This window comes from Myxocyprinus asiaticus, chromosome 7 (genome assembly GCF_019703515.2).
Source record: "Myxocyprinus asiaticus isolate MX2 ecotype Aquarium Trade chromosome 7, UBuf_Myxa_2, whole genome shotgun sequence".
In the NCBI taxonomy this organism is placed as follows: Eukaryota; Metazoa; Chordata; class Actinopteri; order Cypriniformes; family Catostomidae; genus Myxocyprinus; species Myxocyprinus asiaticus.
This window is the reverse complement of record NC_059350.1, coordinates 47,601,676-47,615,315: the sequence shown is the minus strand read 5'-3', so window position 1 is coordinate 47,615,315 and position 13,640 is coordinate 47,601,676. Positions and strand designations below refer to the sequence as shown.

Sequence of the window (13,640 nt, the reverse complement as noted above, 5' to 3'; positions counted from 1 at the left end):
AGTTAAATCTGCATTTAATGGTATTGATATTGATAAGTAGTTAGGGCACTCCTATTTTCAGAGGTTAAATAAACTGCCAGTTGATTGTAAATGGCCAGCCAATGATCAGAGACCAACATCTAAATCCTCTATCATACTATGACTTAAGATTGTCAAGGAGACACGCGTGAGTCTTAACACTTTACACGCAAATCATAATGATGATGACAATGATGACACCATTGAGTTACAACATAAGCTTTGAATTATTGCTACATGGCAAATAACTGAAAGTGACAACAAACACAACAACCAACAGCATAAATAAAATAGCAAACAGTAAAAAAATGAAAAGAATGACAGTAACACTGCAATTTGCATAATTTATTTGTGCCGCAGTGCATGACAGGAATCTGAATAGGTTAGGGTTGTGTGTACATAGTTCTCTTGATTTATAATTTTAATTTCTGCTGAATTGTTTGACTTATATTATTGATTTCAGCTGAATAGTTTTAAGTTCAATAACTTATCACAAGTTCAGCCAACAAAAACTTGGATAACTGAGTTATCTCAACAAGATCAATCCAGTGCTGTGTTTCCCAAAAGCATCATAAGCCTAAGTAGATTGTAGAAACCATTGGCGCCAATGGTTTCTACGATCAACTTAAGCTTGCAATGCTTTTGGGAAATGCAGCCCAGGGCAGTTATACTTATTCTACATTTTAGGTTATGATAACTTAAAGGCAAACAAATTTTTTACAGTGATATCGACCTGAAATGAATTCCCACTTCATTTAATTATTTCTGTGAGGTGAATTTGAAATGACAATCGATTGAAGTTCCAAACTTAAATGTTAAAAGAAGGGCCTTTAATGATTTGCTGAGGAGGCTAAATGCAACAGTCAATTGGTTCTATATGTTAAATTGATACATTATTAGAAACAAACACAAAAAGAAAAAGACAAAGAAAACCATTTTGCTATTATTGACAGCACAAACACCTCTTTGTGTATTTGAAACTACTCTAGTCACAAATTGTATTTGAAGTGGTTTGGCAGTGACTTGGAAGAGCAATAAATTGCTGGTGGTTTTTTTCCATGTACATCTGGCAGAATATAGTTCATTGTTGTTTGATGTTGGTTTAGTGCTTCTCTAGAATGCAAAACTTACACTGTTTGCTTTTGAAAATGATCTTTTTTACAATATTTTGTGATATGTGTTCTCCAAAAAATTCATTTCACAACATTTGTAAAATATTTTGGAGTGTTCAACGAATTTAAAAGTAATTAGTGACATGAAATGTGGTATGTTAAGAAACGATTTGTTACTCATGTGTACCAACCCGATCTCATGGGAATTTGTAAGAAATCGTACAACTTTGTTTGTACAAAAATGTACAACTAATACACCAACCAACCAATCAAATACGCTCTCCTCATGTCCTTGAATACCACAGTGTTTCGTTTCTTCCCAAAATGTGTGTTGACGCAAAGGTAAACCTAACAAAGAAGTGTAACACTTTACGCAGACACTAAACCTAACCATATTACTTCTGTAAAAAGCCCTTTTGTGAATGACGGAAGAAAGCGAAACTTCCGGGTTCAGAACGCATGTTTGTGATAGGACTATATTTCTTAATGTTAACCAATAACCCAAACAAAATAGCTAATACCTTATGATTTTCATTGACAAATACGTTTTGTGTACGATGGAGGGAAGGAAATATGAGGGTTTTAAAAGTGGGAAGCGTATGTCATTGGTTGGTGTAAAAGTGGTACGTTTTTCATACAAAACAAAGTTGTACGATTTTCTTATGAGTTCACCATCTCGTACAATTGGTACTAATTCTCATTAGATTTTTCTTCACTTTAGTACCATTTTCAGAGATGCACCACCAAACAATCTACATTTACTGTATAAATAACATTAAGTTACAATACAATGCAGACAATAATGCTTCGAAAAAAGTAGCACATGAAATGAAAATGTAAAACAAAAGTAGCCGTTGACGTACCTATCCATTTTTTCATATTTTAAATAGTTTTATTTCAACTTTCTTTCATTTATCCGCCTGGCCTGAGAGTTGACCCAGGGCATTCATATGTGGGATTTCACATATTAAAGGATTGCTGTAGGAAGCGATTAGTCTGGTTGACTTAGGGTCACCAACAGTGAAAATTCCTGGCCTTGCTTTTACAAGACAAACAAAACATTTTCGCCTGGCCCCCTGAAGTGGGAGGAGTCTGCTGCCATTTTAAGAAGGGAAGGGACAGGGGGAAGAGATAGAGAGAGATGGACAAGGAGAAAGATACAGAGAAAGCAAATGAAAGAGAAAAAGGTTTTAAAAGAACAGGATAGTCCTTCTTCCTGTATGTCTACCATTCGTCATTTTCCTCCTTTTCCTTGCTGTTAACTACATTGGCGAAAAAGGAACTCCAAAATTCTTAACATTATAAAAAGGGTTTCTTTTTCTTCTCCCTCTGCTATTATTTTCCATTTCATTTTCTATCAACCCTCAGAACTGACTGACATTATCTCATTTTTTTCCCCCCCAGATCTTTGAGCGTCATCATATCCACCCTCCTGCCCTTCCTCCAAAATGGAATTGCATCCTTTGTCCAGAGACACAGGGGAACCGGTTGTTGACCAAGAGACAGCCTTAAGCCGAATCTGACCCCCACGTCCATGTGAGGCCTGAAATCTCCCCCCATTGCGGAAAATAAACGCCATGTTTTTAAAGTGCTGAATTGGGGTGGGGGGTTGGGAAAGTTACAAGCCAGCGATCAAGCACAAGACCTGCCTTAAACTCTTGTTGTCTGAAGACTTTGAGGAACAAAGAGAAAAAAGACATGTACATTTTCTGGTTTATGGAATATCACCTTGACTTTTCAAGTGAACATGAACACATGATATATGTTTGTTGATGCATATCATGCAGTTATTTATTTTTAAATGCTATTTTCTCTTAGAAATAGCCTTATTACAACATTTCAAACATGTTGTCATTTTTTTCTTTGTGTTTAGGTTTGCTTTATTTTTCATTGAGACTTCCATTATTTGTATCAGCACTTCTGAATAGTAGTATAATATTTATATCATTTTTTTAATAATTAAATAAAAATAACAAATAAATAAGTTCATGAATGGTAGAGTAAAACTGATGTTTCACTCAGTAAGTTTGTAAATCCATTCATCCATCTATCTGTCTGTCTGTCTATCTATCTATCTATCTATCTATCTATCTATCTATCTATCTATCTATCCATCCATCCATCCATCCATCCATCCATCCATCCATCTATCTATCATCATCATAGTTTATCTATCTATCTATCTATCCATCCATCCATCTATCTATCTATCTATATATCATCATCATCATCATAGTTTATCTATCTCTCTATCTCTCTATCTATCTATCTATCTATCTATCTATCTATCTATATCTCTCTCTCTCTGTCTGTCTGTCTGCCTGTCTATCTATCTATCTATCTATCTGTCTGTCTGTCTGTCTGTCTGTCTGTCTGTCTATGTATCCATTTTAGGGCTGTAAATATACATGCAATTGTGTATTTGTACTCTACTCTAATTTCATGCAATATTTTCTCATTTCACTCTATCAGTATAATCATACACTTGTTGAACTTGACAAACAATATATATATATATATATATATATATATATATATATATATATATATATATATATATATATATTAGATAGATAGATAGATAGATAGATAGATCACCTATCAGAATCAGAATGAGCTTTATTGCCAAGTATGTTTACACATATAAGGAATCTGTTTTGTAAATATTGAAAAGAAAAAAGTATATATAGAATACACAATATATATATATATATATATATATATATATATATATATATATATATATATATATATATATATATATACATACATATATGTCACTCAAACTTTGTCTCTTTTTTTATTGTATTATTATTATTATTATTTAGATTTAAACAGACGTGTAAACTGAGCTGCAACGTCAACGCTTTGCATGTCTATATTGATTTAATATATTATTAATTATTGCATGGGGAATAAGGACATACCGGCGTCCGTATTTAGCTGTTCCCTCGCTTTTTTCTTTTTTTTTTTTTTTTTCTTCTTCTCCTTAAAACAATGCTTTATTTTGGATTGGTTGGAGGGCTAAAGATCGGAAGTAGTTTATTTATGCTAATGAAGGAGTTGGGGGTTGTAGATATTTACGTTCAACGGGAGTCGCCCTTCATTCACCCACATGGTTAAAAGGTAGGTCGCGTTCGCGCCACTTTTGCATTTTTTACTACGATTAACAAAGTCATTTTACGAGCTGTTTCACTTTGCTTTGGATGCGCGCCACGTGTTTTACATTCGCACGCTGTTCACTTTTAAGTTTACGCATCAGTTTCGCAGATTTGTGCAAGTGAGTGAAGATGGAGGATTTCACTGGTGAGTGTCTTACTGTGCGTTATTCACTACAAACCTGTTGTTAATATTTTGATTGCGTCTAGACTCAGTAAATCAATCGCGTTTTCCTGCGTTAACACATATGCAATGATTTCCGAGCGCGATATCGTAACTCCGCTTTCGCAAACGACAACGATGCTCATAAAAACAATGTAGTAAGTGGCGCATGGTAGTCCTCTACACCTCCATACTTGGGGAGAATGTGGGAGATTTGAAAAGCGTGCTTCCTTGTAATGCAACCACCAACTCTTCATGCATAGCGCGTCTGCGCTTTACGCCACGATTCACATCGGGAAGATGCGATCGCTTAGTAGGGAACGAGTGAAGTTGTTTTTAGACTTGCAGAGTGTTTTCTTGTTTAGTGTTGTAGTGGCATGCGAGTTAAAGTGCCTCCAGAACAAAGCAGTAGCACATGGGGGATGCGTAGGCCGCGCGCGCACGGGCTAGCTTAGCTACCGCGCGTGGGACAAAAACATTCCCCTGCTTTGCGATCACTTTCCCATTTAACTTCACTCCAGGGTGTGAAATGTTATTGAATTATTCAAATGAGTCTAACGGAGTGGGTAGTTGGGCTTAATCATGATAGCAAGTGGTTTAATAGGGGCCGGAGGGAGCTAGCCTTGCACTAGCCATTGTAGTTATAGGTGTTGACAAACGAGTTGGCTTCTGCGGACGTCGTATTTGTTGCCATTAAGACATTTTCTCACAACCTCTTCGTAATTGCTCCCTGTTTGACATATGGTAATGACTACTTGTTGTCTAATGGTGTAGTTCTAAGCGAAGAATGATCCGGTATGTGAACTCGACGCCATGTTAGTGCAGATTGTTTCGCGTTGGGGGGGGGAGGTTAGGGTTGATCCGGGCTGCGTCTGAGTGCGCATGCGCCAAATGGACGGCGCGGTCCGCAGGCTGCGCAATTCATTCACACGTTCAGCACTAGTTCTCATATTGATAGTGAAATTATGTGTTATCGAAACGGAGGGAGTGAACTAGGTAATGAGGTTTTGGTAAATTGTCTGAGTTTAAAGAGTGATGCATGTCAAAGTTTGGATAAGGATAGCACCGCAGTGCCCGTCCGACATGTGCTTTACCATGAGGCCCTCACGCTTGTAACAGGCCAACGAACTCAGTCAATGCAGTTTACTTGCATTTGGTTTATAATCTAGTCAATGAACTAACGCAAATATTTCTCCCCTTCCCTTTCTCAGAAACTGCAAGAATGATGGAGTAGTTACCCGCAAGTTCCGTGACATAAGGTCAACTTCCATGGAGTGATGAATCCATTGGACTTTCTTGATGCGAAATTAAAAGTGGTTGGTGTCATTAGGGTTGCCACATTTTGAAGTTGTAAAATAAGGGACGCTTAAAAAACCACATCAGTTTTGTAATAAATGCGTTGTTAATATGCATTATTAATAATTATATGCTCAAATGAAAACTTTCATGATTTATTTAAAAAAAAAAAAGTGTGTGTGTGTGTATATATATATATATATATATATATATATATATATATATATATATATATATATATATATATATATATAATTTTTTTTTTTTTTGTCTTGATATGTTTTGGTTGGTTTATACATATTTAATTTTATGTTCATTTTTTTGTCCTTCACCTGTATTTGTTTTTATGACTCTGTGATTGTATTCATACATTGTTTGATCTTATTGAACATTTATATAGAAAAACAAATCCATAGTTTTAGCACCATGTGTGGACTTTTCAGACGGTCCCTTACCCACCATAGGGACATTTTCCAACTTATATCAATGTTAAATTAGCGATCTGGAATGATTTCACCGAAACGCTATCTGACCAGCTTAAACACTGAACAAAACATGTCCCGTATTGATTCGATACGTTACGCATCATTTTACCTTTAAATACAGGATGATCCCGTATTTTACGGGACAGGTGGCAACCCTAGGTGTCATGGTATTGTCAAAGTGCTTACAGTGCAGGTAGTATTATGGAATATCTACTGCAGTGGAGGCACTTCTAGCAATACACTTGGCCATTACCTCTTTCCCACCACCAAGCATCCTTTGTGAGACTCCATACTCTAACGGTTTTGTGCTAAGGTGCATCTAGTGCAGATAGTGAAGTAGACTAGCATCTACTGCGCTAAGTGCTCCTTCTGGCACGAGGGACTGTGACTTGCATCTAGACGTATGGATTGACCTTTTTCCCTGAATTTATTTTTATTTTTTGTGCAGTTCTCTGCTAGTTTTGCATAGTTGCACTACAAGAAAACTGGAGTTGTGCAAATCTATGCAAAACTGATGGTGGCCTGCTGCTGCTCCACGTTTCCAAGTTTTTGACTGAAATCTTGAGATGAAATGCTTATGTGACTGTTGTTGCCCATAATGTCTTAAGAGTTTCAGCAGTGCTAAAGTGCTTATAGTGCAGGTAGTGTTTCTGTCATCTACTGCAGTGTGAGCACTTGAAGTACTTCTAACTAAATGCACCCGGGATTGGAAGACTCCTGTTGCCATCACTGTAACCTTGCTGGACCTCGGTCAGTTTTGCAGGTTTGCATTCAGCTTTTAAAGAGTATTTACTGTGCAAATCCATGCAAAACTGACAGTGGCAGCACATTCGAGAGCTGTTTGTAGATGTTTGGTCCCTTTCTGCACAGGTTGGGATTGGTAGCAATGCTGTGTGTTTGGAAGGTATTGCACTTGTCCCGGCCTGTAGAGGATTGTGGAGATTGTACCCCACATGTTGGTATTTTTTTTTTCTATTGGAAGTCCCCATTCTTTTTTTGTCATTGCTTTCAGTAGATTGTATTACTTGTGTAAGTGTAATTAAAATGTCCTTTTTGGTCTGTTTTCAAATCTTGAAATTTGCATTGAATTATTAAATGATTGACGTACATAATTGTATTGCTGCTTGATATTTGTAAATGTGCACTAGTTAACATGTGCCACTTATACTGCTCTACCATAAAAGAGCTACTGATGTAATTTTGAATTTGTCAAAATGGTTACAAAACCACAATGCTTTGGGGTTGTAGTATTGACGAAAGCTGCAAGTGTGCACAAAACTGGTCTTATCTAAAAAAGGCTGTCTTTTATCATGTAGTACCAGCTTCCCTGTACTTAAACCATGGCCAGTTCTGTTACTGGACAACCGCATGAATGGATAAATTCTGTCAATGCCACGTTGACCATGTTATTAGCTTTTCAATTGGTTTGTCAAATCCAATTATGAGAATGCAGAGTAAGCGAAGTCATCCAGCATCCTTCGTAAATATACTTAATGAGGAAGGGTGGTCTTGGCTAATACCTTATTTAAATTGAGTTGTAGTTATGGCTGAGATTGTGTATAAACAATACTTTTGCATATGTCTACTGTTATTAAAAGTTGCTTTAATTCAAAGTGTTTATTCTGTCATGTATTCCCATCTTAAACTAATATTCTGTGTTCAATACGAGTTCAGATTAATCGACAGCATTTGTGGCACAATGTTGATTATCTCACACACACACACCCAAAAGAAATCCACTCGTCCCTCAAAAAATAAGTCAATGAGCCGCTTACAATGGGGCCAATTTTTGGAGAGTTTAAAGGCAGAAATGTGAATCATGATTTTATAAAAGAATTCTGTCAGAACTTGTGAATTATTTGACCTGTAAATTTGCTCAAATAATTTTTCTGGTTTATGGTGTTATGTTGTCATGCTACAAAGTTGTTAAAATATACAACTTTACGCAGCAAAGTTTAGTTTGCAATTTTATCGCACTAAAATCAAGTTAACATGCATATTGTTTACATCCTGTCTCTATACATTTGAAGCAGTGAGTATTTTTGGAAATTTGAACATGTGGGAAAACTGCTAAATTGTTAGGTTTTATTATTATTAATCTATACTCAAAAAAACAAACAAAAAAATGTCTCGAGTATCCTACTGTAAAAACTACGAAGTGCGCCTTGTATTTCTATAATTTGTCCAACAGATGGCTCAGTGGCAACCCATTTGAGAGTCCCTCTATAAGTCCTTGAAACCAATTTTCTTTCCTTGAAAGTGTTTAAGTATAATACAAATTATTGTATTTTTTTCGTTTTGCTTTATGGTATTTTTTTGCTTGACTTTAAAGCTTTTTGTTAACAGCCATCGTCCCTCAATTTCCATCAGGGCCCATGTTAAACATCTAAACCTGAATGGTTCAATACATACATTGAATACATTTGACGTATTATAAAGAGAGTATGCTACAACTATAACTCTTGCAAGTAGGCTGACATGAGTATAGTTCGTATTTCCAACTAAGAAGCTCCCGTTATAAGAAACAGCTGGTTAGTTTGTCGCGTTGCTTTTCACTTTGCAGTCCAACAGTATCCAGCTGTATGACCCACACTTGTGATTCCGCCCCTTCTCGCTTGACAGTTCCCTTCCACCTCCACACCAACTGCGCTCTGAAGATACTGCGCGAAATCCTCCACAGCCTCGTATTTGTTATTTTCACACATGTATTCATCAAGCAAGTTTTCCGAGACATAAATAATACGCCCAGGTTTAGAGGCAGCACGATTTTAACTCGGACGGACAAACGGACAATTTCGGCTTCTGGTCAGTTTTTAGAGATGGGGATGCGTGGAGTTTTGGTTTATGCCTTTTTAGCGGCTTTTATCGATCCGAGTTGGGGAAGTTTGGCGAACTGCGATGAAGTGCGGAAAGTGTTCCAACAGAAGCAAATCGGACCTTTAAATTCATTACCTGAAACGCCGAGAACAGGTAAGATATTACCGATTTTGGCATGACATTGATGGTGTATCACCAACGCCTTTCTGACTTTGTATCACGATTTTTATTTTGATTTCCATCACGAATATCACTGTAAAATGATGCTTAAAAAATAGCCGAACTTCGCACGCACGGTCTGCGAATACGTATTTCTAATAAGTCACCTGTCTGTTGTTTTAAAAGACGATGGGTAGTCAATTATTTATTTATTTATTTTCATAAAGAAATCATCAAATATTGAAGTCTTAACTGCTTTTGAAATGTAAATAAATGAACCAAAATATTAATCGAAACTAGCGATATTAAGCGAAACTTTTTTTTTTTTTTTTCGCAAACAAACACGAGCGCTTCGCGCGAATTTAACCTATATGCATCGATTTAAAATAAAGTTACTTAGAGGTCCTTAGAGGACAAAAATGTCCACGTCAAAAAAACTGCCATAATAATATTATATATTCATATTATTTTCCACTTTCAATGAGTTAATTTTTTTAACCAACATCAGTCCTGATCATAACTACCAAATATTCATTCATTTTCAGTATTTTAACCCTTTAAATGCAGTTTGTTTACATAATGTCACTGTTGTTTTTATAAAAAAGAAAAACACAAAAAATGAATTATTTCCATATACTAAATGCTAAGGGGAAATTTTTGGGGAGGATGATCACAGCCTGGGATATGTCAATGATTAGCAACATTGATTTTGATGCATTATTATTTTTTGTGCATTGTCAGATTAAAAAAAATAAATAAAAAAAATCGCACACTCAAGACTTGAGGACAAAAATGTCCTTGTCAAAAAACTGCCATAAAAATATTAATATTATTTTCCACTTTCAGTGAGTGAATTGTTTTAACCAGCATCAGTCCTGATCATAACTACTAAATATTCATTCATTTTCAGGATTTTAACCTTTTAAATGCCAGTTTGTTTACAAAATGCCACTGTTGTTTTTACATACACACACACTGAAATTTCTCAGTACACACATACAAAATACACCCACACAATTTTAGCTGCATCATTAGTTAAGTTGGCCTGCAGTGCTCTATAATACAGCAAACAGAAAATAGGAAAAAAGCATGTATTTGCTCCATAGGCTAAACATGAGGAAAATGGCGCCATCTGGTGGAAAATATTAAAAATTAAAATTTTGAAGCCAGGGGTCCGGAATGAAAGCATAATATCAAAGAATTCATGGTTTTATGCTTTAATGGCACTGGGATCAAATATTGCAGTTTTAATGGGTTTCAATGGGGACATTTTCGTCCTGAAGGTCCTGAGTGAAATTATATTGTGTACACAGTGTATTATAGATGTATTATAGGAACTGAGGTTGAAATATAAAAATTCCCCCAAAAATATACACCTTTGACAAAATGTATGCCATTGGCATTAACACAGCCAAAATGATCGAAAAAGACAAAAATGTCCCGATGGTCGCACAAGGGTTAAAATATTTGCATCCTCATTTAACTGCATGTTATTTCCCCAAATCACTTTACTGCTTTATGAATGAACTTCAAATGACGCTTTTAAAGATGTTTTAGACAATTAATAGCCACTGGGTGCGTTTAACGTCTTCAGAAGTTTGAGGTTAATAAGTACTGCTCTGTCTGAGGCACAGTACTTTGAAGATGAATTCTGTAACTGAATCGTTTCGTATGAAGCAGTTTTGATAACTTAAACTTGTATAGTAGCACTTTCCTCGACAGACTTGAAACCAGAGATTTCCAGTCTTCTTTAAAAACACATTTACTTAAAGAATTTGGAAGAAGATCCTCTGAAGTTTCCTGGAAGATTATAAACAGTCGCTTCTTTTAAGTTGATTTGTCTTTTAACATGGTGTATATGCAACTTATCCTGACATAAAATTCAGAGGCCCCTTTGGCTATTCTTTTTAGTAATATTTGCTGTTGATGTGCCAGAGTGAACTCTGGAGAAAAAGTAATTATAAAGAAAACCGAAGCAGAACAAAATGTGACTTTGATGAGGTTCCCCGCACCTTTTGAGCAATTAATTTCTATGATTTTTTTTAGTTGTTCATGATGACTGGATAAGGATATAAAAAACAAAAAAAAATCTATTTTTACCTGAAGAAATATTAGAGCTGAGCAAATCTATGTAGAAGTTTGTATGAAATTTCCAGCCATGGAAAAGTCTAAAATGTCTAGTTTTTCATGCCTGTGGGAAACTTGCTCGGTATACTGGAGATAACACATTCAAACCTGTCAAATTCTGCGGTTAGAAGAGTGTTTTATCTGGCATGTCATCAATATTTGCCCTCAAGACTTTTAGCTAAGTCAAGTGCATCATGCCAAGGTTTCAAATCAGAATGCTGCTTCTGTAAATCACTCCCTGTAAGATCAAGTACACTTTATATTGGTTTAGAAACTAGCCACTTGACTTGAAAATTAAGCCACAATTATTGACAAAAACTGCTGTTATATGAATTCCTTAAGGACTGTATGGCAGTGTGGCCTCCAAGCCCATGGGACAGTCTTTGTCAGGTTGTTTGGATAATTGTTTCTTTTTGATCTGAAACTAGTTTTGTGACCTCTCTTATAATGGACCGTCTTAGGATATGAGTAGCCGCTCATGACAGAATGAAAGAGCAACCTCTAACCAGTTTGACAAACTTTGCATAATGGATGCTAAGTGGCTTTGGATGTATAGTTTGTACACAATAGTTTGTAGGTCATCAAATGGAGCTCACTTCCAAGTGCTGCTTGGAAGAGGGTTGTTTCTAAGAGAGGGTATATATATATATTTTTAATGTTAGGATTGGAGGTTGTGGTTGCTATTAAAATCTTGTGCAACTCAACTAAATCCAGACAGAGTGTTTATAAGCATTGCTCATCCTGAACTCCAGTATTCATTGGGAGAAAATAGAATCAGATGTTCTTTTTCATGCAATGCAGTTTTTACATTGAGATGTACTGTGAGACTGTGATTACAGGTAAAACATTCTAAAGGGATGCACTTTTATTGCTGTTTAGCTGTGAGCAGACCGCTTTCTAAATATGGCAATGTTTGCTTCTCTGCTTCCAATATCGAATGTTAGTAGCCATGCAAACTGTTTGATGTCCAGTGATTTCTCAGTCCAATTATAGCCTGACCCCACACCATATGACCCCTTGAAGGGGCTTAGCTCCACATATCAAATAAAAAACTGACCACCAAAGGGGTAGGTAAATCAAAGCTTTAATAATAAAGTCACATTGATGGTTGACACCGTTTAAATGATTCCTCAAAGGCGTTTATTTCTGTAAGTTACCATTACTCGAGCATTGCCGAGCGTGCCAGACATTTTTCTTGTTAACAAGCTGTTGCAGTTCTAAGGCTATGGTCAGAGAAGCTTGTAAAATGTGCTGACCATCTTGTCTAAATGAAGTTTTTCATAGCTTCACTTGGACCCCATAAGCATGCAATCTTACATGTCACTGCGAGCAGATTCTAAGCCAAAGACGCATTGCTTTTGATTTGATAAATCTTGGGTTTTGTGGTAATTCCTCTGGAATGCCTTCATGTAAGAAAGTGTCAGTAGTGTAGGGAGCTTCAAAGATGTGTGAACTTGAAGATATTTTCTCTCAAAATGTACCATTTGATTAGGCATTAAGGTGTAGTGGTGGATTTCACTTGAACCAAATGTGTCTAATTAGATTTCTAAAAATGCCCTTGGTGATGTAATGTTGTGTCAGTAAAGATGTTGTCTGTCCATGGGTAACCTACTAGTGATGGGCACGAGTACCTGAAAACCTAGAAGTGACAGCAATGATCGATCATGAGAACAGAAACTGCGTGACTTGCGAAAACTTTTTCAACTTAAAGGTGATGTTAATTTTCGAAGTTAAAATAGAAATATCTTTTCCTATCCCACTTTAGGCTAATATACAGAGACCACATATAGGCAGTTTCCTCGAAAAGTGTAAACATTGTGGCACTGTTGCACTTTTAATGAATGTATCTGTTTGTTTGAACATCAAGACCAGGCCGACATGACATCATTGGCTGAACCAATGGCACGAGTTTCGGGTGGGACTATGTATTTGGCCAATCAATGGAAGACAGGGGAGTGTTCATGAGACCTGCCTGAAAGTTATTTTTGTAATAGAGCGCACCAGTCTGGTTCCGGAAGTAAAAATCTCTTTCATTTTTGCCACAGGGGATTTCAGTATTAACGATAACTTATAAGCCTTTAAAGAGAAACCTACCACGAGCTCTGAGGTTGTTAATCGATGGAATATGCTTGTGCTGAAGCCATCAATTGGTGTTATTTCAGCATCATTTTTAAAAAATCATGTTTAATAGCGGAATTCCTGGTAAAGAACTACATTACCTATAATCCTGAAGAGAGATCCACCAATCAGAGAATCGCGGCAAACAAACCATTGCTAAAGAGCTCTGCAGCGACCGCCCATTCCC

The 13,640-nt window shown here is 36.3% G+C and overlaps 1 protein-coding gene across 2 annotated transcripts in view; it reads left to right on the top strand.

Annotated features, from left to right (window-relative positions):
* Window positions 1-4,227: 4,227 nt before the first annotated feature.
* gpc5a (glypican 5a) overlaps window positions 4,228-13,640 on the top strand; it is a 263,163-nt gene continuing 253,750 nt past the window's right edge. The window contains exons 1-2 of one of the 2 annotated variants that reach the window (XM_051702186.1): window positions 4,228-4,256; window positions 5,663-5,767. Coding sequence is in view for 1 of the 2 variants with exons in the window: in XM_051702185.1 (XP_051558145.1) it covers window positions 9,052-9,202 (151 nt within the window). In the remaining variant the exon portion in view is untranslated. Of the gene's footprint in view, window positions 4,257-5,662; window positions 5,768-8,859; window positions 9,203-13,640 lie in introns of those variants that run through there. The other variant, XM_051702185.1, reaches the window with a different exon arrangement.